Source organism: Dendrobates tinctorius, unplaced genomic scaffold (genome assembly GCF_039654945.1).
Source record: "Dendrobates tinctorius isolate UK_male_01 unplaced genomic scaffold, ASM3965494v1 ptg000035l, whole genome shotgun sequence".
Taxonomy (NCBI): domain Eukaryota; kingdom Metazoa; phylum Chordata; class Amphibia; order Anura; family Dendrobatidae; genus Dendrobates; species Dendrobates tinctorius.
In genome coordinates, this window is record NW_027361703.1 from 33,341,107 (window position 1) to 33,368,999 (window position 27,893).

At 41.8% G+C, this 27,893-nt stretch overlaps 1 protein-coding gene across 4 annotated transcripts in view; it reads left to right on the forward strand.

The window, feature by feature from the left end:
* Positions 1 to 27,893, forward strand: part of PTPRZ1 (protein tyrosine phosphatase receptor type Z1) — a 354,695-nt gene that overhangs the window by 291,303 nt on the left and 35,499 nt on the right. For all 4 annotated transcript variants that reach the window (XM_073573380.1, XM_073573381.1, XM_073573382.1 and 1 more), the window contains 6 exons: positions 3,202 to 3,336; positions 9,156 to 9,319; positions 21,724 to 21,859; positions 23,470 to 23,616; positions 24,303 to 24,396; positions 27,079 to 27,152. In XM_073573380.1, the coding sequence (XP_073429481.1) occupies positions 3,202 to 3,336; positions 9,156 to 9,319; positions 21,724 to 21,859; positions 23,470 to 23,616; positions 24,303 to 24,396; positions 27,079 to 27,152 (750 nt within the window). The remainder of the gene's footprint in view (positions 1 to 3,201; positions 3,337 to 9,155; positions 9,320 to 21,723; positions 21,860 to 23,469; positions 23,617 to 24,302; positions 24,397 to 27,078; positions 27,153 to 27,893) is intronic.

Below are 27,893 nucleotides of genomic sequence, written 5' to 3' on the forward strand. Positions count from 1 at the left end.
GTTTTTAGAGGCTCCGTCACCCGTCCAGGTCTTTAACCAGATGGCTCTGCGTGCCGAATTTGACAAAGAGCTATTCCGGGCGGAAATTCTAACAGATTCCGCCGAAGCATCGGCTAGGAAGGCTGTGGCTGACTTCATGATTGGAAGAGAATCTATAATTTCCTCCCTTGGGGTTTTATTAGTTAAATGTTCCTCTAACTGGCCCAACCATAAACACATAGACCTTGCTACTGAAGTAGCTGCTACGTTTGTTTTAATTAAGGCTGCTGATGTTTCCCAGGCCCACCTTAGTAGGTTATCCGCCTTCCTATCCATGGGGTCCCTCAGACTAGACGCGTCCTTAAAAGGGATCGTTGTTTTCTTGGCTACTTTTGCCACAGGGACATCAATTTTGGGAACTACCTCCCATTCTTTAATGTCCTCGGGGTCGAAGGGGAGCCATCTCTTAATGTCCCGGGATATCACAAGACGTTTTTCCGCCTCCTCCCATTCCTCCAGGACCATAGCTCGCACATGGTCGTTCACTGGAAATACTACTTTCCTCTGCGCCCTAAGGCCCCCGAACATCATGTCCTGCCTGGACTGAGATTTCTGGACCTCCTCAATCTGCATTGTGTCTCTGACCGCCTGAACCAGATTGTCTGTATTATCCGAGGAAAAGTGGTATCTTTTCCCATACTCCGGTTCACTAGTGCCCAGCTCGTCTTCTTCCTGATCCAATTCCGAGGAGTAGGAACCTTCCTCCGAACTAAGCTCCATCTCCTGTCTGGTTCGCTTAGCACTGGGGCCTGGACTGGCTGGCTGTGGCTGGGACAAGGTGGCCACGGAAGCCTGGACCTCCTCTCGAATCAGCGATCTCATCTCCGATAGGAGGGACGGCTGTTCGCCTTTCATTACTTTGGCTGTACAAGTGTCACACAGCAACTTCTTGTGCTTGCTGGGGAGCTTAACTCTGCATTCGGGACACTTATTGGGCTTCCCTGGGTCTTTCTCCGCCTGTTTGGTCGTGGGAACGGGTGCTGTCGGTTGTGCCTTTTCCTGCATAGTGCAAGAGAGGGACAGTCAGGCTCTGATCTGGGCCTTCCGGGTGTCAGTCGGTCGGTCTGCGCTATGCGCACTTACCCCATCCGGGTCGATTCTGCCCTGGTTCTCCATCGCTGTGGAGAGCCTCTGCGAGGTCAGGACAGGAGGCTGCTGCCTGTCTCGCTGATACCGCGCTCTCCTCCTTCAGAGCACCCGCCGGCGGCCTGTATTTCCGGCGCTCTGATGTGACCGGAAGTGCGTTGCGGTCTCTCTGCACGCGACTTCCAGGCCCCGCGCTGCTGCCGGCATCGGAGATGAGAGCCTCTGCTGTGGGAGGAAGCAGCTCTACCCAGGGGGCTCATCCTCCCCTGGTCTCTGTGGCTGAGGGACCCCCACCCAGGAGGGTTTCAGCGCCGGGGCCGCTTCACAGGAGGAAGGATTGCCAGGGCCGCCTAATCCCCTGGACCCCTCCGGTAAGCCGACTCCTCTTGTGCATCTCTCCGTGCAGGGACAGGAAAAACACTGAGGGAATGGGGGTGGAGACTGTTTTTAACCTCTTGTGTGCTCTTCCTGTCCCTGCTCAGAGGCGAGGGACGTCCTCCCTGGTGCTGTCAGGAGGGACGTCCTGGAAAATATTTTCCCAGGGACGTCCTGGAAAATATTCTATCAGGCAAACCCTTTAAAAGAAAATAATAGCAAAATAATGAAATTCCTTTTTTTGTCTAGTAACATACATCAGCCATTAACATTTTAAGGATCTGTCACCTCCTGACAGCTCTGTTTTAGGAAATACGTATAATCGCCATTTAATAACAATTCTAAAACTTTTTTACATTGTGCTTTTTCTGTTGATCTAAATATATACAGGGTGGGCCATGTATATGGATACACCTGGGTGGGCCACGTATAAGGATACACCTAAATAAAATGGGAATGGTTGGTGATATCAACTTCCTATTTGTGGCACATTAGTGTATGGGAGGGGGGAAACTTGTGTGTCACAAACAGGAAGTTGATATCACCAATCATTCCCATTTTATTTAGGTGTATCTATATACATGGCCCACCCAGGTGTATCATATAAATGGCCCACCCTGTAGTAGTAAATTGACTACTGAGGTTGACTCATTCACCTTGTAAAGGAGGGTGTTACTGTAGTCTCTCACTGATGGGACAAAGTCAAAGAGACAGAAATCTGTCAGTTGGATGAGCCCTCCTTAGCCATTTTTATGGGCACCCAGGTATTAAAAAGTTGAATAAAATGATAACATGACATCTGCAATACAAGGACTTATTCCAAAGAAATCCACATTTTTATATGTAAATGAGCTGTTCAGGATTATGGGATGGACACTTATTTCCCTGAGAAACTCCCTCCAGAGTTTATTTTAATTGAAAGGGGGATTTACCAGTGTGAGACATGTAAATACACAGAATAGTAGAACTGAACTTTGTCCATAATTCATTAGAAGCTGCAGCTCTCACAGCTCTGCTGAATTGCAACAATATTACAGCTCTATTTGCCTTTCAGCTGGAAGCTGAAGCCTAGAGGAACCTGCAAATGTGCCAGGTATAATCACACACAGCTCTGCAGTGAGATCAGAAGACTAGAGAGCGGCCATTATACATCACACTGGTAACTCCTCCTTTTAACATAATATAAGAAAAATGTGGATTTCCTTGGAATAAAACATTGGATTGCAGATATCAAGGTATCGTTATATTCTCCTTTCTATGACCATATGCGCATATGGATGGTTTAGGAGGGTTGATCCTACCGACAGATATCCTTTAACGTATGAAAGAACAACTTGCAGCTCCCAGTTTTCAATTTATGGATACATTTCTGCTTGAAATAATAGAGGAATGGCACAACACAGATTTCAAACAAAAAAAATATCTGTAGAATTGATATCTAATTAAGAATAAAAATATTATCCACTAAACCGACATAGCAAGTGAGCCAATAGGTTATTTTAAAAGGTCAATTTATATTTTTTATTGAATAGTGAAATGGACTAAGACTTGTGGCTGATACACTAACTGTACAGTATAATCACGATAGAAGAAATCCAGTTTTCTTTACAGATATACCGAGAAAATGCTTTTACATGTTTATGTAATGTTCAGAACTAAATTCTACTCTGCTAGTAATGTCATTTGCTTGGTGATTTGCAGAGGAAGTGTGACCAGTATTGGCCTAACGATGGGAGTGAAGAATACGGCTCATTTTTGGTTACCCAGAAAAACACTTGTGTCCTGGCTTATTATACTGTGAGAACATTTACACTGAGGAACATTAAAATTAAGAAGGTTTGTAATAAATCTACAATTCCGCATATAAGTAAACATTGATGAATTTAGTTTTGGGTCTTTGTATTAATCTCCATTACGACATGGGTTTTTCAATCAACATGTATATTTGATTTTATCATTTTGGAGGGTCTTTTAAAAACGTATAACAAGCAATTTGTGGGATATTCACTGTATAGCATAGCAAACTAATGCACTATTCAATCAACAGACATATTTAGAATCTACAAGAAGTAAACATGTATTTGTTACACACTAGCACTGCCATTTTTGAAAACTTAGCTTTAATTTTGCAGAGTCACATATGCTGATGAGACAGGACTAGTCATTTTATTCCATAGTCTATTCCCGCCTTAAATCTTGTAATCTCGCCTCCCTGGGCATCAGTGACAGCCTGAATAAAGATGGTGCTTTGACTTCAGGATGTCAGTCATGGCAAGGGTGGCATGATTAGAAGGTCATGGGCAGGGCTAGTTTCGGAAAGAGATGCCCCACCAAACTGCTTCTGCCTCATATACAAAGCTGCAGGATTAAAATTCATTTTTCAAAGAATGCAGCATTAGTGATCCCAATGCAACACTAAAGAAATGGCCATCCCTACTGCTATACTAGTGGTAGGGAGCAGTCAGGGGACCTGAAAGGTTCCTTTTAAGCCCTTACATATTGTATGTACCTATTTCTAGTGTCATTTCACAGACGGTAAGCCCCTAAAATCAGAAAGTCATAACCTTCCTTTTAGTAGTAGAATTTGACTCCCATAAGTTTTATATATTTTTCCATAAAATCTTTAATTACCACTTTGATAATTTATAATAAGTATACTATTTATATTATTGGGAGTATTCAATGAAGTAACGATACATTTTTAGTACCCTGATGAGCCATTTCTAAGGACATTTTAATTAGGATAGAGTTAGTCAATTTTGTATAGATTATATATCAGAGGAAATAATATAGAGGACAAGTAAATATGCGGCAGGCACAAAATATCTTTTTTACTGTCCTGGTAATACAGATCTGTAACTAATAGAAAGCTAAAAAAAAGATTGTTAACTTTGTATCATGGAAGCTGACTTCTGTCCTGAGGGCCATTGAAATTGTAGCCTCTGATTCCTTGTGTCGTAGAATTAAGGCACTTTTTAGGCCCAGCTAGAAGATATGCCATGCAAAGAGATCAGTTCATGTTGATATAGAATGATGTCTGTAGGATATGATGCATGAGTCAAAGTGCTGATTGCTGGCTGGTCAGCTGAAGAGATCAATGTATACATAATATATGTACGGTATGTTGTGGCTTTAACGGGAATCTGTCAGCAGGTTTTTTACTATGTTACCTAACAGCAGCATGAGATAGGGACAGAGACCTCGATTCCAGGGATGCATCACATAGTTTGTTGGGTACAACAGTTATGATAGTCACAGTTTTCTCTGCTGCAGATCTAGCAGAGCTTAGTTGATGATCTCTGTATAACCCGCTTTCACTACAGATTTCTGTGTACATTGTATAATGACAGCTGCTACTCAGAGGTAGGGGTGTGGTTGGACTAGGAGGCACCAAGCAAGTTGTCCTCTAATCTCCTGCTGATAAGACATTGATTAATAATAATAATAATTTTATTTCTATAGTGCCAACATATTCCGCAGCACTTTACATTATAGAGGGGACTTGTACAGACAATAGACATGACAGCATAGCATACCAATAAACACATAGATCAAAACAGATACCAAGAGGAATGAGGGCCCTGCTCGCAAGCTTACAATCTATAAGGGAAAAGGGGAGACACGAAAGGTGGATGGTAACAATTGCTTTTATTGTTTTTATGGTTTGGACCTTCCCTAGTGTAAGAATCGGGTGTTCCTGTTGCTGCATGAACCAGTTAACAGTCTAAATATGTAACAGTACAGACACAGAGGGCTATTAAATGCAAAAAGCATGTGAGAACATGATGCGAGGAACCTGGTTATGGTAAAAAATTTAGAAATGAGCCACACAGGGATATTTACGTTAATGCGCTGAGGCAATAGGCCAGTCTGAACAAATGAGTTTTTAAGGCATGCTTAAAACTGTGGGGTTTGAGGATTAATCGTACTAGCCTGGGTGGTGCATTCCAAAGAATTGGCACGGCTCGTGAAAAGTCTTGGAGACGGGAGTGGGAGGTTCTGATTAATGAGGATGTTAACCTCAGATCATTAGCATAACGGAGGGTAGGGTGGTAGGCTGAGACGAGGGAGGAGATGTAGGGTGGTGCTGAGCCATGGAGGGCTTTGTGGGTGAGGGTAATAAGTTTATACTGAATTCTGGAGTGGATGGGTAGCCAGTGTAAGGACTGGCACAAGGTAGATGTATCAGTATAATGATTGGTGAGGAATATGATCCTAGCTGCTGCATTTAGGACAGATTGGAGAGGGGAGAGTTTAAGAGGGAGACCGATTAGTAGCGAGTTACAATAGTCCAGACGAGAATGAATAAGAGAAAGAGTAAGAGTTTTTGCAGAGTCAAAAGTAAGAAAGTCGAATTCTAGAAATGTTTTTGAGGTGCAGATAACAAGAGCAAGCCAATGATCGGATGTGGGGAATGAATGAAAGCTCTGAATCAAGTATGACCCCAAGACAGCGGGCATGTTGCTGGGGAGTAATGGTGGAGCCACACACGGAAATGGCAATGTTGGGCATAGGTAGGTTAATAGAGGGAGGAAACACAGGGAGTTCAGTTTTTGACAGGTTCAATTTCAGATAGAGGGAGGACATGATGTTAGAGACAGCAGTAAGACAATCACTGGTGTTTTCCAAAAAGGCAGGCGTGATATCAGGAGAAGTGTATAATTGGGTGTCATCGGCATTGAGATGGTACTGGAACCCAAATCTACTGATTGCTTGACCAATAGGGGCAGTATACAAAGAGAAGAGGAGGGGGCTAGAACCGATCCTTGAGGAACCCCAACAGTAAGGGGAAGATGAGAGGAGGAGGAGCCAGCAAAATATACAGTAAAGGAGCGGTCAGAGAGATAGGAGAAGAACCAAGAGAGAATGATGTCCTTGAGGCCAATGGAACGGAGCATAGTGAGGAGGAGCTGATGATCCACAGTGTCGAATGCTGCAGAGAAATCCAAGAGAATTAGCATGGAGCAGTGACCATTAGGTTTAGCTGTTAGAAGATCATTAGAGACTTTGGTGAGGGCAGTTTCAGTAGAGTGTAAAGAGCAGAAACCAGATTGGAGAGGGTTGAGGAGAGATTTATCTGAGATAGCGGATAAGACGGGTGTGGACCAGGCGTTCTAGGAGTTTAGAGATGAAGGGAAGATTAGAGACAGGTCTATAGTTCGCGGCACAGTTTTGGTCAAATTATGGTTTTTTAAGTAATGGCTGTATGATGGCATGCTTAAATGAGGAAGGAAAGATACCAGAAGAGAGTGAGAGGTTGAATATTTTTGTTAGGTGAGTGGTGACAGCAGGGGAAATGGACTGGAGGAGATGTGATGTTATGGGATGGGGTCACTGGTGCAAGTGGTAGGGCGAGAAGATGCAAGGAGCCTGATTACTTCATCTTCTGTGACTGGTTCAAAATCAGAGAGCGAGCTAGATGCAGTGGGGGAGGGAGGACAGTGCATGGTATGAGGTGATTGGGAGATAATTTCCTGTCGGATATGGTTAATTTTTACTTTAAAATAATTAGCCAGATCGTCAGCATGGAAATCCGTGGTTGGGGCCTGCACTCTTGGGTTAAGTAGGGAATGAAAAGTGTCAAAGAGATGTTTCGGGTTATTGGATAGCGAGGTGATGAGGGTGTTGAAATAAGTTTGTTTTGAGAGGTGAAGGGCAGTGTTGTATGTTTTAAGCATAAACTTATTATGGATGAAATCTTCAGGTAGATTGGATTTTCTCCAAAGACGTTCGGCGCACCTGGAGCACCGCTGTAGGAAGCGTGTTCGCAGCGTGTGCCAGGGTTGTCGCCATCTGTGCCTAGTTGTTCTATGTATAAGAGGTGGAAACCAGGAGAAAACATGGAGCATGCAATAACAAATAGTCAAATTTTATTAGAGTAAAGTACTGCAGATAACGTGTATATAACGATGTGCTAATGAGAACAAAAGCAAACAGTATCCACCCAAAGTACCCTAAACCTCCATGTAGATGGAAGACATAGCCCCAGACCATGTCCCTGAGAAAGTCCATAAACACCAATGCAAGGTAAAAGAAACGCCCAGGCATAGTGACCTGAATGTAAACATCATGAGGTTGACAGTAATGAAGGGCGTCAGTATAATGGAATAAACTGCCGAAATGAGCAGCGAAGGAGTATGGATAAAAGAGACCTCAGTGGCACTTACCGGGGCTGGGAGGATAGGGGAGACCTGGCTGTACCACCCCCGACGTGCGTTTCGCAGCGTCTCAAGCCGCTTTCTCAAGAGGGATATGGTAAAAGGTCCAAACAGGACCTTAAAATAGCCCCTGACCTCGGTCATGTGACCTGAACTGACCAGTGGTGGAGGCACTCCTGGCGCATGCGCCCCAGCCGCCGCAGGTCCTACAGAGCACTACAGGAATCATGTGCTAGTGCACCCGCACCGGGAAAACCCGGGAGCGCGCATAGCACATAGAGATGCAGAGTGGAGCCACAGAGTGCAAGGAGCGATGCGCGCAGCCATACACCACAAAGTCAGAAGAATGGAAGGGAGAGGAATTCCCGTATAGAGGGGATCAGTGGAGCAGTGCGATATAAAGACATGTATACAATATCAATAAATACATATATCTAAATCCATTTAAACAAACCGTCAAATATAAATAACACGGTGTAATATATAAAAATACATATGACAATACATGCGTATTACAATACATAGAACTGCATATAGCAGAATCATATTATAGATGAAGATACATATAAATATGGCGATATCAAAAAAGACATCCAGTAATAATAGAATAAATTTAAATATCCAATAAGCGCTGCAGGCACTTGATGGTGATGGTCCAATCACATGGTAAGGTCACATCAAAGATCCACAGGCAGGGGAAATACTGTGCACTGAAGAAATATGTAGAAAGAAAAAAGAGATTAAAAACAATGACAAAAATAAGATTAAAAATATTAAAAACAAAAAAAGGAAAATCTATGTGTAACATGCACATTTTATAATGGATTTCAATGCTGCTTACAATATGAATTTTACCTATTGCATTGTATAAAAAAACTGCTGCATGCCTAGATTCCATTGTGGATTGGTGTACTTGAGAATGAAGACTGCTAAATTCCTCTTCTCTCGCACTGGCAGATTGATTTTTTTTGTTGTTGTCTTTTTATTCTTTACATAAAGAAGTCAATGGCAGCAGAAAACCTTCCACTTGCATTTAGTTTTACATTTTTTTCTAACTATTATAAAATAGAACCTTTTTTTAAAGGTTGGAAAAATGTGAAAGGGCTGATCTGAGCAGAATCGGTGAAAAATATGAAGACTGTATTGATTCAAATGGGTAGTATGAAATGTACAATTTAAATGTAGTCTTAATATAGAAATTTGCCTTTGAATATTGAATGTGATGAGTAAAATCAGCTTTAGATTATTTTACTACTTTTTCCACTTTATTGCAAGTTTCCCGTCTTCAAACATTATTCGGGATAATACTGAATCTTGTCATGTCACCATGAAATGGTTATATAATGTGCAGGATTACACATTGACAGCGTTACTGTATGGTACATTAGTTTAGTCAATTAGTACAATGTAGTTCCTAGACACATTGGAACATGCCCAGCACTTACAAACTGAATAGAATGATCATGTGTGTAAATGTTTTTGTTTTGCATCTCCCAGGGTTCCCAAAAAGGACGATTAAATGAGCGTGTGATAACTCAGTACCATTATACACAATGGCCTGATATGGGTGTTCCTGAATATTCTCTACCTGTTCTGACATTTGTAAGAAAGGCCTCTACAGCAAAGCGTAATGTCAATGGACCAGTCGTAGTGCATTGCAGGTATGTTACGACACTGACCAAGGTTATGGAAATTAGTATGTTTTATGTTAAAATCCTGCAAAGCCTATTATGTAACATCATATAAGCATGGAATATATCTGCTAACATTCAAAATTATATGTACAGTACAGTTTATGACACATTTGTGTTATTTTTAATGTGCTTCATACTAAACTACAATATATTATTGTACACCACTGAATAGCAGAACCAGCAAATAAACCATGGATAAATTAATAAAATTCTTCTGTTAAAGAAGTCTACCTACCCTTAGTTCTTGAGTTGGTTGTTCTGTATTTTTATATTGATGGCCTATCATTAGGATAGGTCATCAATATCAGACTGATGGGGGTGCAACACCTGGCACACCCCACCACCTCTAGGCAGTTCCTGGTGCCAGCCGCCAGATGTGATCCATTGTGGCGATACACATCACTGCTCCAACAATTGTATTGTGGCCACGGCTGGGTACTGCACATCCATGCAGATGAATAAGGTTGGAACTGCAGCACCCGCTGCAAGCACTTCACGGTTGATGTAGCTGGGCTGTTCCGCTCCACAGCTGTTCACAACCGGCTGTCACTGGCATCAGGGACAGCTAATCGGCGGGGGTGCTAGCTGCACCCCCACAGATCTGATATTGATGACCTATCCAGAAGTATTAGCTATAATTATAAAAGTACTGAACAACCTCTTCAATACTGTGTACTGCCTACTGCTCATGTATTGCAGTGTTTTGTGATACTGTAGTTGTAATTCAGGCCATTTATGTTCTTTGTGGTAAAGATGCCCATTTCTCTTGGCACATACATTCCAAATGAAAAAAAATCTTGATCGGCACATCCATTTCTTAAGTGATCTTTCACTGATAACTGAAACCTATAAAAAAAACAGAAAATTCTTACTTTATATTATGATCAAACCGTATAAGCCACTTTATTTTTCTTTGGCAATCTCCTTTTAACTGGGCCCTATTTGACTGACCTGGAATTTAATGGCTGTAATGTTGGTACCAAGGCAAAATTAAAATAAAGAAACATAGGCAGAAACATTTCTCTAGATATTCTAATTTCTTTGTTTATAATGAACTGCATGTTAGAGTTAACTCCAAAGTAACTCGATGATTTTGAAGTTAAGATTCTGTTATGACCACTGCAGAACCTTCACTTTTTTATGATGCAACCACTGAAGGGTCAACTTTGCCCTATATTTCAGGTAATTGTAATGTTGTAAAGTGCAATTGCATATTTTTCTACATTTTTTTTAAATATTCAAATCTGCCATTAATTTTGCAAAAATTCCTGGTGCCTATGTAGTTTTCATACTCTGCCACTCGCTAAAAACAACAGAGATCTATCTCAATCTATGCCTCATATTTGGAATGGTATGCGTCTCAGTATAGGCCTTAAAGACATTGCATTAATTGTACTTTTTGCCATATGGTAGTAGGAGGACATTTTGTCGCATTGGGACAGCAGTGATTTTATTCAGACCACTGGACACCTGTAGTCCATCGGTTAAGTTTCTACACTTGTGGAAATAGCAAAGTCGCTTTGTTTCAAAGAAACCTGGATTTTAGTAGAAGTTCGCTCAAGACTTTTAGGCTTTTTCTTTGCTTTTATCTGACTGTTGTGTCTTAAAATGTTTTTATTTAGAAAATGTGGATTAGGTGATCCCAGCTTGGTGTTAACTAATTTACACTTCTTGAAAAGAATTGATTGGCATTTTCTTTTTATGTTTATTTCCTTATTTTTTTAACTAAACTACCATAGTTTATGGCACAAGGATATCTTAAGAGACAAGAAACTCATTATTTGCAGACTGTAATTAAAATAAGGGAAGATACATTAATGCAAACGTACACTTCATTACCATTTCAGCCTGTCTTGGTAATATACACATTATACATACTCAGACTTTCAAGGGTTTGTAAAGTTTTGTTCAGGTAAATCTGTGTGATTTCAGTTAGCATAGGGACTACAAGAGGATATACCAATTCTGTTGGTATACTGCACATAAGTCAAACTCTGGCAGGCAGGGTGAGAATATTTGGCCCCAACGCCGGGCGAGTATCCCAAGTATATTTGGCATCCTAGATGCTGACACAGTTGAAGGCAATGATGGAGGAGGGAGCGGCAGTTGACTCTCCCTCTCCTATCATCCCCCATCTGCATCTGATATCTCAGCGTGGCGGGGGAATCGGTAGAATGGTTTATTTTTTTAATGTGGGTTGCCACTATACTGTATGGAGCACTATGTTGGGTACCACTATAATGTATGGAGCACTATGTGGGGTGTCACTATATTGTATCCAGTATGGAGCACTATGTGGGGTGCCACTATACTGTATGGAGTACTGTGTGGGGCATCACTATGCTGCATGGAGCATTATGTTGGGAACCATGATACTGTAGGGAGCACTATAACCAAAAAAAAATGAAAAGAATAAACCGAAAAAATGAACTGGAGTATAAGTTGCTATGCATGCAAAATAGGAGCATGTTCGGCCATTAACACCCTTAAGGACGAGCCACTTTGTAAGTTAATTACGTGGCCTCATTTTTTAATTCTGGCCAGTGTCACTTTATGTGGTAATAACCCTGGAACTCTTCAATGGATCCCACTGATTCTGAGACTGTGTTTTTCTGTGATGTTTTGTACTTCATGGTAGTGGTAAAATTTGTTCAATATAACTTCCATTGTGCCTCACAGAAATTTATACCATTGGGCAGTGAAGAAAAAATAACTGTATTTTTACCACTCAAATTTTTAATTTTTATAAAGGATAATAGGGAAAAATGGTCCTCTCAGTTTGTTGTGCAACTTCTCCTGATTGCACCAATACCCTAAATGTAATTGAGAACTATTTATAAGGCACAGTGCAAAACTCCCATATTACATAGCTATATTATAGTTCAGATTTTACTGTTATGGTTTGCGGGTGCCATGACCCACTGGCAGAGCCCCTGAGGTGCCAGAACAGCAGAACCCTCATAAGTGACCCCAATTTACAAACTAAGCCTCTCAATGATTTTATCCTAGGGGTGCAGTGAGCATATTGACACCATGGGTGTGTCACTGAATTTTATGCCATTGGACAGTGAAGAAAAAAAATTACATTTTTACCACAAAAATGTTTTCTTAGCCCCATATTTTACATTTTCGCATGGGGAAATGGGTAAAAATGGCACCAAAATTTGTCACCCAATTTCTACTGAACTTGGCAATACCCCATATGTGGCAGTACAGTACTGCTTCGCCACGCGGCGAGCCTCAGGAGGGATGGAGTGCTATTTGCCTCTTGATGCACATATTTTCCTAAAAATAGTTTGCGGACTCCATATACAGAACCCCTAAGTGCTAGAAGAGCAGAATACCCCCTCAAGAGACCCCGTTTTGGAAATTATACCCCTGCCAAACATGTTGTTTACACACTCTGTGGGGCTCAGAATTGAGGGGGGCATTTGGATTTGGGATCACAGAATTTGCTGGATTTCTTTTGGAGGGTGAGGAGCCATAGCGTTTTTCCAGAGCATTTGTACTACCAGTAACATGGAACCCCTATATTCCCATTAACAGATAACGAACCTGAGCTGGGACTTGCTTTTTTTGTGGATTGAATTGAAAGTTTTATTGGGAACATTTTACATAACATTTGGGATCACATTTATCGTGTGCGCTAGGCTGAGCACTAACATTGTGGTTTCCATTTAAATCTCCAAATAATGTGATCTAGATGAAATCCATTCACAATAATGAGGCATCAAGAGTTACTCTGGACTCCATCTGGTCTCTGCTCAGCTTTGTCCTGTTTTCAGAAGTTCTAAAACTGTGGCCAACCGCGCTTTTATGTGGGCCTAAAAAGACGGACATCACTGTATCATAGGCCAGATGGGTCCACAGTGTCTCCATCAATATAGGGAATCTTCCACCAGGGGGTTCATCTGAATCACATATTTCAGAGATTTACACGAAAACCCAGGTGTAAGCGCTTAGTGCAGAGTGCAAGATAAATGTGAGCCGAACCTTACAAATCAACAACAGGTGAAGAATTGGTTTTATTGATTTTTTACGCCGTTTATTTTTTACGCTGATTAGGCTAGTTTCACACTTGCTTTTTTTTCCAGCGCGTTTTTCCCGCAAAAAAACGCATTGAAAAAACGCATACATAAGCATACAACTGCTGCGTTTTTTTCAAGCATTTTTATGAGCATGCATGAAAAAAACGCAGCGTTTTTATGCGTTTGTATGCGTTTTTAGCGCGTTTTTACCGCGTTTGCGTTTTTTTCCAACATTTTTAGGTGGCCCCTCACACTACCCAAACCATGACTTTACTAACCCTAACCCTGACCCTAACTCTAACCCTAACCCTAACCCTGACCCTAACCCTTAACCAAACCATACTTAACCCTAATCCTGACCCTAACCCTGACCCTAATCCTTAACAAAACCATACTTAACCCTAACCCTAACCCTGACCCTAACCCTAACCCTAACCCTGACCCTAACCCTAACCCTAACCCTGACCCTAACCCTTAACAAAACCATACTTAACCCTAATCCTGACCCTAACCCTGACCCTAATCCTTAACAAAACCATACTTAACCCTAACCCTAACCCTAACCCTGACCCTAACCCTAACCCTGACCCTAACCCTAACCCTAACCCTAACCCTGACCCTAACCCTTAACAAAACCATACTTGACCCTAACCCTGACCCTAACCCTTAACCAAACCATACTAAACCCTAACCCTGACCCAAAACCCAACCCTAACCCTGACCCTGACCCTAACCCTAACCCTAAACCCCCTTAACTAACCCTAACTCTAACTCAAACCCCTAAATTCCATGGTTAAAAAAAAAAACGCATATGCAAAAAAACGCTTACATGAGCATGCCAGTGCGCACATATGCGCATCCATAGGCTACAATGGCCATTTTTAGCGCAAAACGTGCGCATACGTGCGCATGCGCTTTTTTGCAGGGCCAAAAAATGCAACATGATGCGTCTGGAAAATCCAATCGCACACCCCAAAAAAACGCAGCGCATGAAAATCGCATACATGCGCTTACAAGCGCGCAGGTATGCGCACCCATGTTAAATATAGGGGAAAAAACGCATGCGCAGGTTAGCGTTTTTTTCCAGCGCTAAAAAACGCAAATGTGAAACCAGCCTTAGACTTTATTCTGTGATTACAGTGATACCAGATTTTTTGCAAAAGCTAGTTTTTACATCACCATATTTTGATTTATGGCATATAATTTGTAACCACCTTCACAAATGGATATCTGTTAAAGTGTGTCAGACACAATAAACCATTCATTGAAACAATGCAATTCTAAAGGGCCCGTTACACATAGCGATATCGCTAGCAATATCGCTGTAACGTCACCGATTTTGTGACGCAGCAGCGATATTGCTAGCGATATCACTACATGTGATACTTACCTCCGACCGGTTCCCCCGCTGATTATCGCTGATCGCGCGAGAACGTCCAGGACCATTTCTCGTCGGGCGCTTCCTGCTGGGCTTCCTGTGGCACCGACGAGCGACGCGTGGACGCGGGCGGGAGGACGTCAGGATCGCCGCGTCTGACTGGTAAGTAGCGACTCCCAACCGCTGCTATGTCGCTGGTGAGATCTACCTGTGTCGCAGCTCACTAGCGACCACTTAGCGATGCACCAGCGATCCATATCATTGTCGGGATCGCTGGTGCATCGCTAAGTGTAACCCTAACTGACAGGTCAAATATTTATCAGTTGTTATATACAGTATGTATTAATGAAATGAATGCACTTATTCCTTGAGATTTCCACTTATATGACAAAATTAGGATTAGCATGTATGTCACACTCATGTTAGACAGTTGGTATAGAGACAAACTAATGTGAATGTGACAACTTTTTCTTGTTTCCTTTCAAATAATTGTTAGTCTATTTTCTTAAGTCAATGCAAAAGCCAGTGTGACAGCTCTTGTCTTCAATGTAGTCATTATTTTGGTTCCTGAAGAGCTCTCAAAATAGGCATTGACTATGACTGCAGCATATTATGAATAGCACTCGTTTTCATTTCATACATGCAGTAATACACAATTTCAGTAAGTGTAAATGTGTAATAATGTACATGTAGTAATGGTTTGATACATTTGCAGATAAAGTACATTTCTCCATTCCATATGATGAAGTTGAGTTCATGTGAAATAGGGATATTCATAATGGGATCTATAACAGTACTTATAGGCAGTGTCTACAACAGCTGCCAGCAAATTATCTCTTTTCAATATCACATGCACTTAAATGCATTAGCCAGGGGCGTAACTACAACAGCTGCAGGGGTTGCAATCGCACCTGGGCCCTGGAGCCTAGGGGGCCCTTGAAGTCCCTTTGGCCTATAGAAAAAGACGGTTGTTATTAAAGATTTAAAATATTTGGGGGCCCCGTTGTAGCTTTCGCATCAGGGCCCATGAGTTTGAAGTTACGCCACTGGCAGTAGCCACATGTAAATAAAGTCATAATGATACTATAACTTGGCCGTGCAGCAAGCTCCTTTGCTGTGAAAGAATAGTGACATGGGAGAAGCTCAGCATCTTACGTTTCAACAGAAAACATCTGAAACACCAATAAATTCTACTTCAACAGATAAGAAGAGATGTGCCAGCCCATAGACTAACTTAATTTATGGGGCCATGCATATTGGTCTAAAGTTAAAAAATAATTATTTTAATTAATGAGACTATTCATTGGGTGAATTTTAACATCAAATGATGTTTTTAGCCTAGCAATGGCACACCATTATTGTCTGGAAAGAATTTACTATTTTCTCACATTATGTGGTAGTCCACAAATGATCTTTCTGTAAAAGATGTTCTTTGAAGATTGTATTTGAATTGATTAATTGAGCATATATGGCCAGTTTAAAGTAATGTAAAGACCAATAATGACTAGAGATGGGCAGACACCTGGATGTTCGGGTCCGATAGGTTCAGCCGAACAGTTACAAAAAGTTCGGGTCCAGGTACCAGAACAGTACTTGGACCCGAACCCAAAACCTGGACCACATTCTCTTGAATAGGGGGCTTGAACATCCAGTGTTTGCAACGCTGTCATGTGCATTACAGCGCGGCAAGCACCGCTTCTGATCGACGGTGAAATCATCCCCACCGTTCAGAGAGCCGCGGTTCACATGCTGTCAAAAGACAGCATGAGCACTCGGCTGTGATTGAAAGTATAAAGTTTACCTCCAGTCACTGGTGTTAGCTGATGGGACTACAGCTCCCATCATCTGACACCTGCTGCCACTAATAACAGCGAGAACAGGAGCGGCTGATCGGTGTATTCATTAGCCGGCTCCTGCGCTGTAAATAAATAATTTAAAAAAAAGCAGCATGGGTTTCGCAATATTTTTAAAAGCCAGTCAGGCAAAACTCACATCTGGGGGCTGCAACCCTCAGCTCTAAGCTTCAGCAAGGCTGGTTATGAAGAATACAGGGGTCCCCACGCCATATTTTTTAATGATTTAAATAATTTTAAAAAACCGTGAGGTCCCCCCATTTTTTACAACCAGCCTTGCTAAAGCAGACAGCTGGGGGCTCATATTCTCAGGCTGGTAAGGGGCCATGGATATTGGGCCCCCAGCCAAAAAATAGCAGTCCGCAGCTGCCCAGAAAAGTCGCATCTATTAGATGCGCCAATTCTGGCGCTTTGCCCAGCTATTCCCATTTGCACTGTAGCGGTGATGAGTGGGGTTAATATTTGTGGGATTGATGTCACCTTTGTATTGTCTGGTGCATTAAGCCCATGGCTTAGTAATGGAGTGGTGTCTGTAAGACACCTCTCCAACACTAATCCTATAGTGGTATGGTAAATAAAGACACAGCCAGAATAAAGTCCTTTATTAGAAATAAAGCAAAACACACGTTTACTTTTTTATTTAAAAATAACAAACACAGTTATACTCACCTAATGCCTAATTCCACCGAAGCCCACGTTCTCCTGTAATAAAGCTAAGATAAAAAACAGCAATATACCATACCTGTCTGTTGTTCTGTCCCACGCCGTAATCCATGTCTGGTGCTAACAGGGATCTCACTGAGGCCACTGCAGTTCAGCCTGGCTTGGAATGCAGCCTCAGTGACCAGAGGTAACCTCGATGATGTCACCACCGGTCACTGAGGCTGCGCTCACAGCAGTTCAGTCACAAGTGGTTCTCAGTCTGGACGGTTGCCTCCTGGCACCATCCAGGTTGAAAACTGTTTATCCGCTATACATAGATTACAGCGTGAGACAGAACAACAGACAGATATGGTATATTGTTGTTTTTTTTATTTTAGTTTTATTAGAGGAGAACGGGGGTTTCGATGGAATTGGGCGTTAGGTGAGTATAACTGTGTTTGTTATTTTTAAATAAAAAAAGTAATTAAAAGTGTGTGTTGTTTTATTTCTAATGGAGGACTTTATTCTGGCTGTGTCTTTATTTACCATATAACTATAGGATTAGTAATGGACAGGCGTCTTATAGACGCCTGTCCATTACTAAGCCGTTGGCTTGATGTCACCGGACAATACAAAGGTGACATCCACCCCCCAAATATGAACCCCACTTGCCATCACCACAGGGCAAGAGGGAAGAGCCGGGCAAAGCGCCAGAATTGGCGCATCTAATAGATGCGCCTTTTCTGGAGCGCCTACATGCTGCTATTTTTAGGCTGGGGGGGAAAATATCCATGGCCCCTTAATAGCCTGATAATACCAGCCTCCAGGTGTCTGCTTTAGCTTGGCTGGTTGTCAAAAATGGGGAGGGACCCACGTCATTTATTAATATAAAAAAACTTTAATAACCAGCAAAGGCTAGGCAGACAGCTAGGACCTGATATTAATAGCCTTGGAAGGGGCCATGGATATTGGCTCCTCCCAGACTTAAAACATCAGCTCTCAGCTGCACCAAAAATGGTGCATCCATAAGATGCATCAAATCCGGCACTTAGCCTCGCTCTTCCCAATTGCCCTTGTGCGGTGGCAAGTGGGGTGATACTTGAGGAGGTTGATGTCACCTTTGTATTATCAGGTGACATCAGACCAAGAGGTTAGTAATGGAGAGGCATCTATAAGTCACCCCTATTACTAACCCCATAGTCATAATGTATAAAAACACACACACAGAATTAAGTCCTTTAATTAAAGAATGACAGACTCCTTTAATGAACCTGAATTAAACCATACTCACGTCATCGCCCCGTCCACAGAAGCCAATGTTTCCTGTAACAGAATTGAAATAATAAACAACAATATTCCTCACCTGTCCACAGAGACGATAGTAATCCATTTGTTCCGCGATGGGTCTAGCTGTGATACATCTAGATGGCAGGCTACATTGTTAAATGATGCGACTTTACAGGCTGCCATCCAGCAGAGACACTGAGCAGCAGTAGTGAACTTTCTCATGCTGATGGAGACATCATTCAGGTCATAGGAGTTGGCCGCAAGACACTGAGCAGCGATAACACATGCAGCTCAGTGTCTCTGGATGTCAGGATGTATAGTCACATCATGCAGCAATGCAGCCTGCCATCTAGATGTAGCCGAGCTAGACCCATCTTGGACAACTGTATTATTATCTTCTCGGTGGATGAGTAAGGAATATTGTGGTTTATTATTCTAATTCTGTTATAGGAGACATTGGCTTCTGTGTACAGGGCAATCACGTTAGTATGGTCCAATTTAGATTCGTTAAATGAGTCTGTCATTCTTTTGATTAAAGGACTTTATTCTGGTTGTGTATTTACTAACAATATAACTTTAGGATTAGTAATGTATAGGCGTCTTATAGACACTTCTCTATTACTAAGCCATGGGCTTGATGTCTCTAGACAATACAAAGGTGACATCAACCCCATAAATATGAAACTCACTTGCCACCGCCATAGGGCAAGTGGGAAGATCTAGGGAAAGTGCCACAATTGGCACTTCTAATAGATGTGCCATTTCTTGGACAGTTGCGGGCTACTATTTTTAGGCTGAGGGGGCCAATAACCCATGGTCCCTTATCAGCCTGAGAATACCAGCCCCCAGCTGTGTTCTTTAGATTGGCTGGTTGTCAAAAATGTGGGGGAAACAATTTCTGTATTTTTTAATTATTTATGTAAATCATTCAAAATTATGGTGTGGGGACCCCTCTATTCTTGATAACCAGCCTTGCTAATGCTGACAGCTGAGGATTGCAGTCTGCAGCTGTTAGTTTTGCCTGGCTAGTTATCAAAAATATAGAGGAACCCCAAATCATTTTTTTTAATATTTAGACAACTTTCAACCTTGGTCCTTGCTAGCGCTGATTGCAGCACGAGCAGGGGACAGTGATATGAACTGTCTTCTTCAGCACCCGACATCGGGGAACAGAGTGCACAGTACCGCTGATTTCCAGGCACTGGTACATGTCACACTGATGACAAAGGGATGTCATGTGGGTGTCATCAGTGCGCATGTGTGCGGGACGTTTTGTGGACTGTGCTGCTACTGGAAAAACTAACATCTGAAAGAGCCTTTAGTGAACTCGGTCAGTTACCGAACTTTTGCTTACTTTGACCTATTTTGGAACATGGAATTACTGGAACATGGCCTTGCTGAAGCTGACAGCTCAGAGTTGCAGCCACCAGATGTGAGTTTTGCTTGGCTGGCTATCAAAAATACAGTGGAACCATACTTTTGTTTTTTAAATTATTTATTTACAGCGCAGGAGCTGGCTAATGAATACTCCCATCAGCTGCTCCTGCTCTCACTGTTATTAGCGGCAGCAGGCGTCGGATGTTGGGAGCAGTAGTCCCATCATCTGACACCAGTGACCGGAGGTAAACTTTATACCTCCGATCACAGCTGAGCACTCATGCTGTCTTTTGACAGCATGGTAACCGCAGCTCTCTGACCAGCGGGGATAATTTCGGGCAGCCGAATCCGAACAGTAACACGGACTTCCTGGTGAAGTCTGTGTTCCGTGTCCGTGCCCGAAAAGTAGGTGTTCGGTATGGACGCTGAACTTTACTGTTCGGGTTCACCCATCTCTAATAATGACTAAAAATGTACTGTATATGGCTGGTTTAATTATAGACTGTCCACCAGGCAATCATTTGTTAAACTGTTGTTCAGCCAATGACCTTATTCTTTCCTCTGTGGTTGGCCACCTCTAGGGTTCAAGTGCTGAAGGATGGTGGTGGAGCCCTATATTGTTTATATTTCTTTTTACCCTTATCTTCAGAATGTGGAGTTTGTTTTTGATTAAATAACAATTCTTTTCTCAGACCTCTACATTGTGGCATTGCTATTATTCTTTCTGAATATTTAACAATAAATCGAAAGTTGGGTGTCACCAGCAGGAGGTGTGTACTAGCAGAATCTCAACTATTCAATCAGTTCTGACAGTATCAGATTATAAAAAGACACACCTCTTTGACAAGTTATATGGTAACATCTAGTTGTCAATTCATTTATAAATAGTATGGAGGAATGAAACTATAGAAGGAGTAAGTAGAAAAGATTGTTCTGAGCTCTGTATAACACAATCCACACCACTGATTGACAACTTTTTGTGTACACTGTGCATAGGCAGAAAGCTGACAGTAAGTGGTGGAGGTGGAATTAGATAGCGCTCATGAATATAGAGAACTACATGACAGCAGGTTTACTGGTCTTCTAATGGCAACCGCCTGCTGATAAAACAGGGATTTTATCCAAACTACTGTAAGCAGTCCAGTAAGTGACACATATCTGGGAATCAATGTCTCTGCCCCTCCAATTTACTGCACTCAGATTATGTGTTAAAAACCTCATGAAAGATTTCTTTTAAGTTAGTGGGAAATACTGTAATAAGGCAGTCATGGATATTAAGGATGCCAGTGGTGGATTTATAGCTTGTGGGTAATGAGAACACTACTGAGTTCTGGGTAGAATTAGTTTTTGTCTGCACCCTTGAAAATTTGTGTAATCCAATAAAAATAGAACTATCCTGCAAAACTCAGCATAAAATAATAATTGAAATGTTACTTTTGTTGAAAGATTTATTTCACTCAATGTTACTTTTGTTAAAAGATTTATTTCATGTTTGTTTAAAATCATATTACCTTCAAAATGACCTACAAACACACTATTGCACTGTGCCTTTGGCATTCTCACAATACATAGGTGGTGATACCTTTTGAATGCTCTAGCACATAGTGGTTAGAATTTTTCCAGCACACAATCAAGCAAGGAAGTTATTTGTATCCAGCCAGACGGCGGCCTGTCTTAACCTCATAATGTCTGATAACGTCACATTTTTAAAACTATGCTTGTATATATGGAGAAGTCTTTTTGAGCAGTACTGTCATATTTCAAAAACACTCGATGATTTAATTTTTTATCTGTTTCATATTTCAGTGCGGGTGTTGGAAGAACTGGAACATACATTGTCCTGGATAGCATGTTGCAGCAAATTAGACAAGAAGGCACTGTAAACGTATTTGGGTTCTTAAAACATATTCGGACTCAAAGAAATTATTTAGTACAAACCGAGGTAACAATGATTTGTATAATCTCTCTCCTTTCATGCGTTCCTTAAACCAGTAGTCCCCAACCTTTCTAACCTTGAGAGCAACATCCAGCTCTGAGAGATGGTCGCCAGCCCATCTGGCTCCCACACGCCCTCACATTAGTGGCAACCAAAGCTCCTATTATGGGTATAATGACAGCCAAAGCTTTTCCACAGAAGCAGTATACCAAGATCCAGAGGTCCCACAATCCCCCCCTTCAGTATTCCCCCATCAAGCACTCCCACCACACTGTCATATCCAGCTTTAAGCACCTCCTCTGACCGGTAGTATCATCCTGTCTCCAGCACACCATCCTTAAGTTATCTCTAAACCCCTAAGGGTACTGTCACACTTAGCGATGTACCAGCGATCCCGACTAGCGATATGACGCGGTCAGGATCGCTGGTACATCGCTAAGTGGTCGCTAGTGAGCTGCCACACAGGCAGATCTCACCAGCGACATCGCTGGGGACGGGGGTCGCTACTTACCTGTCACACCAGGCGATCCTGCGTCCTCCCGCCCGGCTCCACACGTCGCTCGTCCTCACAGCAGGAAGCGCCGCAGGAAGCTGACGACGAGAAACAGTCCAGCCTGTTCTCGCGCGATCAGCGATAACCAGCGGGGGAGCGGGTCGTAGGTAAGTATCAGACACAGCGATATCGCTAGCAATATCGCTATAACGTCACTAGTTATAGCGATATTGCTAGCGATATCTCTTAGTGTGACATGCCCTTAAGACCAGTACACGTGCATCCAGATCTGCTATTCTGTGCCGGACTGCTCACAAAATTCACCATTTTGAGATGCGCTCTTCATAGCTCTTTGCTTGACCTGAAGCTAATGCACCAAGCTAGCAGACAGCCGCGAGCCACAATTCGTAAGATCGCGAGCCACATGTGGCTCCTGAGCTACAGGTTGGGGATCCCTGCTTTAAACTTAATTGGGAATGAATGAATAACAGTTCTTTCAGCTATAGTAGATCACAGCAACAATAAAAAAAAATCTAGTGGTTCTCAAATATACAATACTTCTGCAATTATAACATTGTATAAATATGGAAATCACTTATAAAATATGGATAAAGACAGGGAAAAATCACAAATCTCACATATTCAAACTGATTTAATGTTTTTATTAGAATATTATCTGAGCCTACACTTGATTGAGCTTGGGTTTATTTGTATTTTTTTTTTGTATCCAGTTTTCATTTATTTTATAAATTTAAGTCATTGGACTCCGCATATTAATTCTGTGGTCATTTTCCATTTACGGTAAATTCATTTCATTGGAGAAGAAAAAATAATAAGTACAAATTAATTTGAGGATGTTTGTAGCTCTTACATTTACAAAATTAAAAATGAAGGCATTGCAATCAGAAACGATAAGTATGTTGTGCTTATACAGTAAATCATATTGTAGACGTTGCGGTCTGATAACATTAGCGACATATCACATTCAGTATGTGCAGAGAGAATCAGGGCACTCAGATTTTTCATCCTATGAGGATAATCGCTTCCTTTGAAAAGTCATTGGGCATGTGAATAAGTGGTGTTAGCCAAACAATGGGTTTACATTTCATGTTAACCCTTTCAGGAACAGTACATCTTCATTCATGATGCTCTCGTGGAGGCCATTCTGAGCAGAGAGACAGAAGTAGCTGAGAGTCACATACATGCATATGTTAACGCTCTCCTAACAACGGCCCCATCTGGAAAAACCCGACTTGAAATGCAGTTCAAGGTAAGTCATGTGCTATATAATGAACTAGGTTTGCCTCAATAGTTTTTTTTCACATTCCTTCATTTTTTTGAATATTAGTCCTGGGAGTACATTATAGATACTCTAATATAATTTTGCAGCTTTAGCGTGACATTCACCTTGAACTTTTTTAAAATGCTTAATAATAAATTCAGTATTGGACATTCTAGTACATTCAATAATTCATAATTCATTATTATCAACAGAGAATTCTGACAAAATGACACACTGTACATAATAAAAAGCCAAAAAGCCATTCTTTCAGAATGAATGGGAATCAGAAGTACATTCCTTCTTATTTAATAGCAGGATGTGCCGCCAAAGAAAAGCAACCTTTTTTTAAGAAGCCTTGTACACTGTGACCTGCAATCTGGTGACCAATTTTCAGAACACAAGACTGAATCCAGTGGTTTAATACAAAAATATTCTTGATGAGAAATTTAATAAAAAGAAAACCTTCATTTTCAGGGGATCAAGCCCTGAATTTAACTAATATTCTTTAGTTTTAACATTTCAGTGTATCATAGTTTTGTGCAAAAATGAGTCGTGGATAGGCTATTTCTTACTGCTACCATAATTGCACACAAGAAGAAAACATTGCTGGATATATTATCATAAAATATCATTTCATTAAAAAGTTTTCTTCTGTTTTTTATTTTTTTTTTAAGTTGCTAAGTCAACCCAATATCCTCCAGTGTGACTACTCTACAGCTTTAAAGGCACAAAACCGAGATAAAAACAGAACCTCCTCCATTATTCCAGGTTTGTGTTGTATCTGTGTTTGTGTTTTATTCAATTTAATTGTATACACGCTGTACAAACAAATATAAAACAGATATTAGGGTAGAGGGCCACTACTGAACAAGGGTGATTCACCTGTTCCCCTGTGGGCCAGTCCAAACCTGTGTAAGGCTTTCTAAGTCTGGGGTCACACATGCAACAGCAATGTCTCTTGCATCAATACCCGGCACTGCTGCCGGCACTCGGGACCGGAGTGTGCGGCTGCATGTATTTCTATGCAGCTGAGCGCTCCCGAGTGCTGGCGGCAGTGCCAGGTATTGATGCGAGAGACTCGCGCAAGTTTCTCGCACTGCAGTTGCAAGTGTGACCCCGGCCTAAGAGGTCATGTATCTTTTTGTGGAGTTCATGTTGACATTGGACTCCATAAAGTTCGTCTGGGAATTATATTTATATTTAAGGTACTACTGTATCCTTCAGTGGATTAGGCAATGGTTTTGTGCATGTGCCATGTTGCCTTAGGTGTCATGCTACAAGGTGGATAGTATCTAATAAGTTCTGGGACACATGAGAATGCAGTCTTGTAGGGATGATTATACTATTGACTTTTGTGGAATGAGTTGAGCACCTTTTGAAGTCTGAAGCAGCCCTGCCAAGCTAAGTGGTATGATGTTAGGTATCAGTTGTGACCGGAGCAGGAGAAGACATGAGGGAGATGTGTTTGAAGTCTAGCGCATCCAGTTTGGACAGTTGGGTCAACAGTTGGGTCGATAGGAGATAGAGTGGTGAGCAGGATGTTTGTTTTATGCAAGTCTGTCATTCATTGGACCTAGGGCACTGACCGAAGTCTAAGCATATCATTGCACTTAGAGATAATCTATCTATATATATAAATGCCTTATCTTTAACCGAAATCCCGCTGCGCTGACCGGTTGCGGCCGCCAGGCCCCCGCCAGGCCGCGACCAATCAGCAACAGGCGCAGTGCGCAGACGTAGTCCGCAATTAGCAGGACGCACGCCACCGCTACCGTCCCGTCAGGAGATCAGCGGCGCTAGCCGCTGATCTCCCGACGGTTGCCGCAGGTCATCTCCGGGCGCACGGGCATCAGCGGCGACGCAGCCGGAGATGCCCGGCGCTAGCCGGTACCCAGGGTCCAGAGGAGAAGAGACTACTTTGGACCCTCGGTACCATAAATGTGTAAAAAATAGAATTAAAATAAAAATAGTGATCTACTCACCTTCCGACCGCACCCGGAATCTGTCCCTCCTCTCCACGCTGCCGGCATCTTCCGTTCCCAGTACTGCTTTGCACGAAATACCACTGATGACGTTGCGCTGTCGCGAGAGGACGTCAGCAGCGGTCTTTGGAGCAAAGCAGTACTGGGAACGGAAGATGCCGGCAGCGTGGAGTGGAGGTACAGATTCCGGGGGCCGTCGGATGGTAAGTATATCACATTTTTTATTTTAATCTGCTGCTGGCCATATTCTAGAGTACCCGATGCTTTAGAATCGGGCCAGCAACTAGTATTTAAAAAATGTGCAAGCTTTTGCGAACGTTTCTGAAAAATTTGATTTTCAGGTACTCCATTGCTCTGAACAAAATGTGTATAACACTTTGAGGTCTCCTAGGAAAGTAGCCAACCCAATTAAGTCTCTTTAAGGCAAATGCAGCCTTAGTAATGTCAAAATGATCTCCATAAGTATGGCTATGAGTAAACGGATGGTAAGCAATCTTCACAGCTGTTTTGTCATACACACTATTTGTACAGTTTATTGAGTTTTTCAGTTTTGTGGGGCTTTTTCTGAATTTTTTTTTGAGATATGAGCTGTGACATCTCACAAAATATATTCATCCCAAAATATTTGCTTCACTGCATTCCTTGCCTCATCTTTTCTACAGGCAATGATAGGCTGTGCTATACTATGTGATGTGCTGGGCTACATGATGGCTAGGCTATACTTTGTGATGGCTATAAGACATTATTAGAAAGATTGCCCTTTCGTCATGTAAATCTTCTGCATTATGTAAAAGTTATGTGGTCTTTTACTGAGAAAGAAGTGCTTGACACTTTGAAACCCGTTGAGTAGAATAAAAATCATATGTTTGAATAAATTGCCGAGATTTGACGTCTTCCATCCACAAATTTTTCATATCTTCTTATTATGTAATATAGCAAAGGTAAATTTGACGGTCCTAAAAATTCTAAAAATTCTACACAAATTTGATTCACATCGCATCAATTCACTTGTTTCTATAATAAAACAATGAAAGCAGACACTTTTTGATAAAGAAACTGTCTTAGCATTTGTGCTAAAAAAAGAAAAGTTGATTACTTCAGGAAGCAAATAGATTTCAATATTAATATTAACATCTATTTTACATGGACACGTAATCATAAACAGTGCTTTGCCACTATTACATCTTCTTTCCACTATTACAGCTTATGGCATAAAGTTTAGGGATGCCATCAACAGTTGATAGGTGGGCGGGTATCAGACTGCAGGGACACCCTATTAATTTAATGGAGTCATGTTGCAGTCTGTTCCACAGTTTGTGGCTGCGAATGTTGCCTGGTAGGAATAAAGTAATAGTTTCTTCCAGCTCTATATTGTCAGAATCAGTGGGGGTCCCAGAGATTGCATCTGCCTGCGTAATAAATATGTTTGCATAAATTAATAGTAGAATGATACTTTTTTTTTTCACAGTGGAACGATCGAGAGTAGGCCTTTCATCACTGGCTGGAGAAGGAGCAGATTACATAAACGCTTCATACATTACGGTATGTAGTGCATTTTTTAAGGGTTGATCCGATACATATAATGTCCTTTATAAATATCAGTCTTTAAGCCCTAACTACTCTTGTAATTATCTTTATTATAAAATTCCCTACCATTCTCTCTATCTTTCTAATCCCTATACCTGTTTTTTTTTTTTTTTTGCTTTTCTTCCTGTGACGTTTCATTTGAGGGGAGTCTCAAACAGAACGTCACAGGAGGATGGCGATGCAGTCCCTTTTCTTCTCTATCGCCCCTCTGAATCATTTATTACAGTTTCATTGACTGCCATCCACTGGTGATGGTACTGTTTCAGAAGTGGTGATGAAGAAATGACTGCAGCTATAATTTCCGGCGGTGAAAGACAAGGTGGTGAGTGATGAAGTCACCAACCCAACCTGAGAAGCTGGCATGCAGAGCCAGGCCAGCAGTGCTGATAGGGAGGAATTGGCACCACCAAAACAGGAAGAAAAAAGCAGTGGAGTGACCAGAGGGACAAGGCCGGCAGCTGTTCTTCAGAGCATCAACACTCGGGAATTTCTCCATCAAAGCGTTAGGTGTTCCCCAGTCTGAGACCTTTCCAAAGAGGGTTCTGAGACAAAAAAGTCATTTGCAACCTGTGCCATGCAAAGATCTGCAGGGGCCTAACCACTAAAGGCCGGAACACTAAGAGCCTAACCACCAGCAGCATGATCAGGCACATGTCATCTAAGCACCTGACTCCGTGGGCTGAATGTCTGGATCCA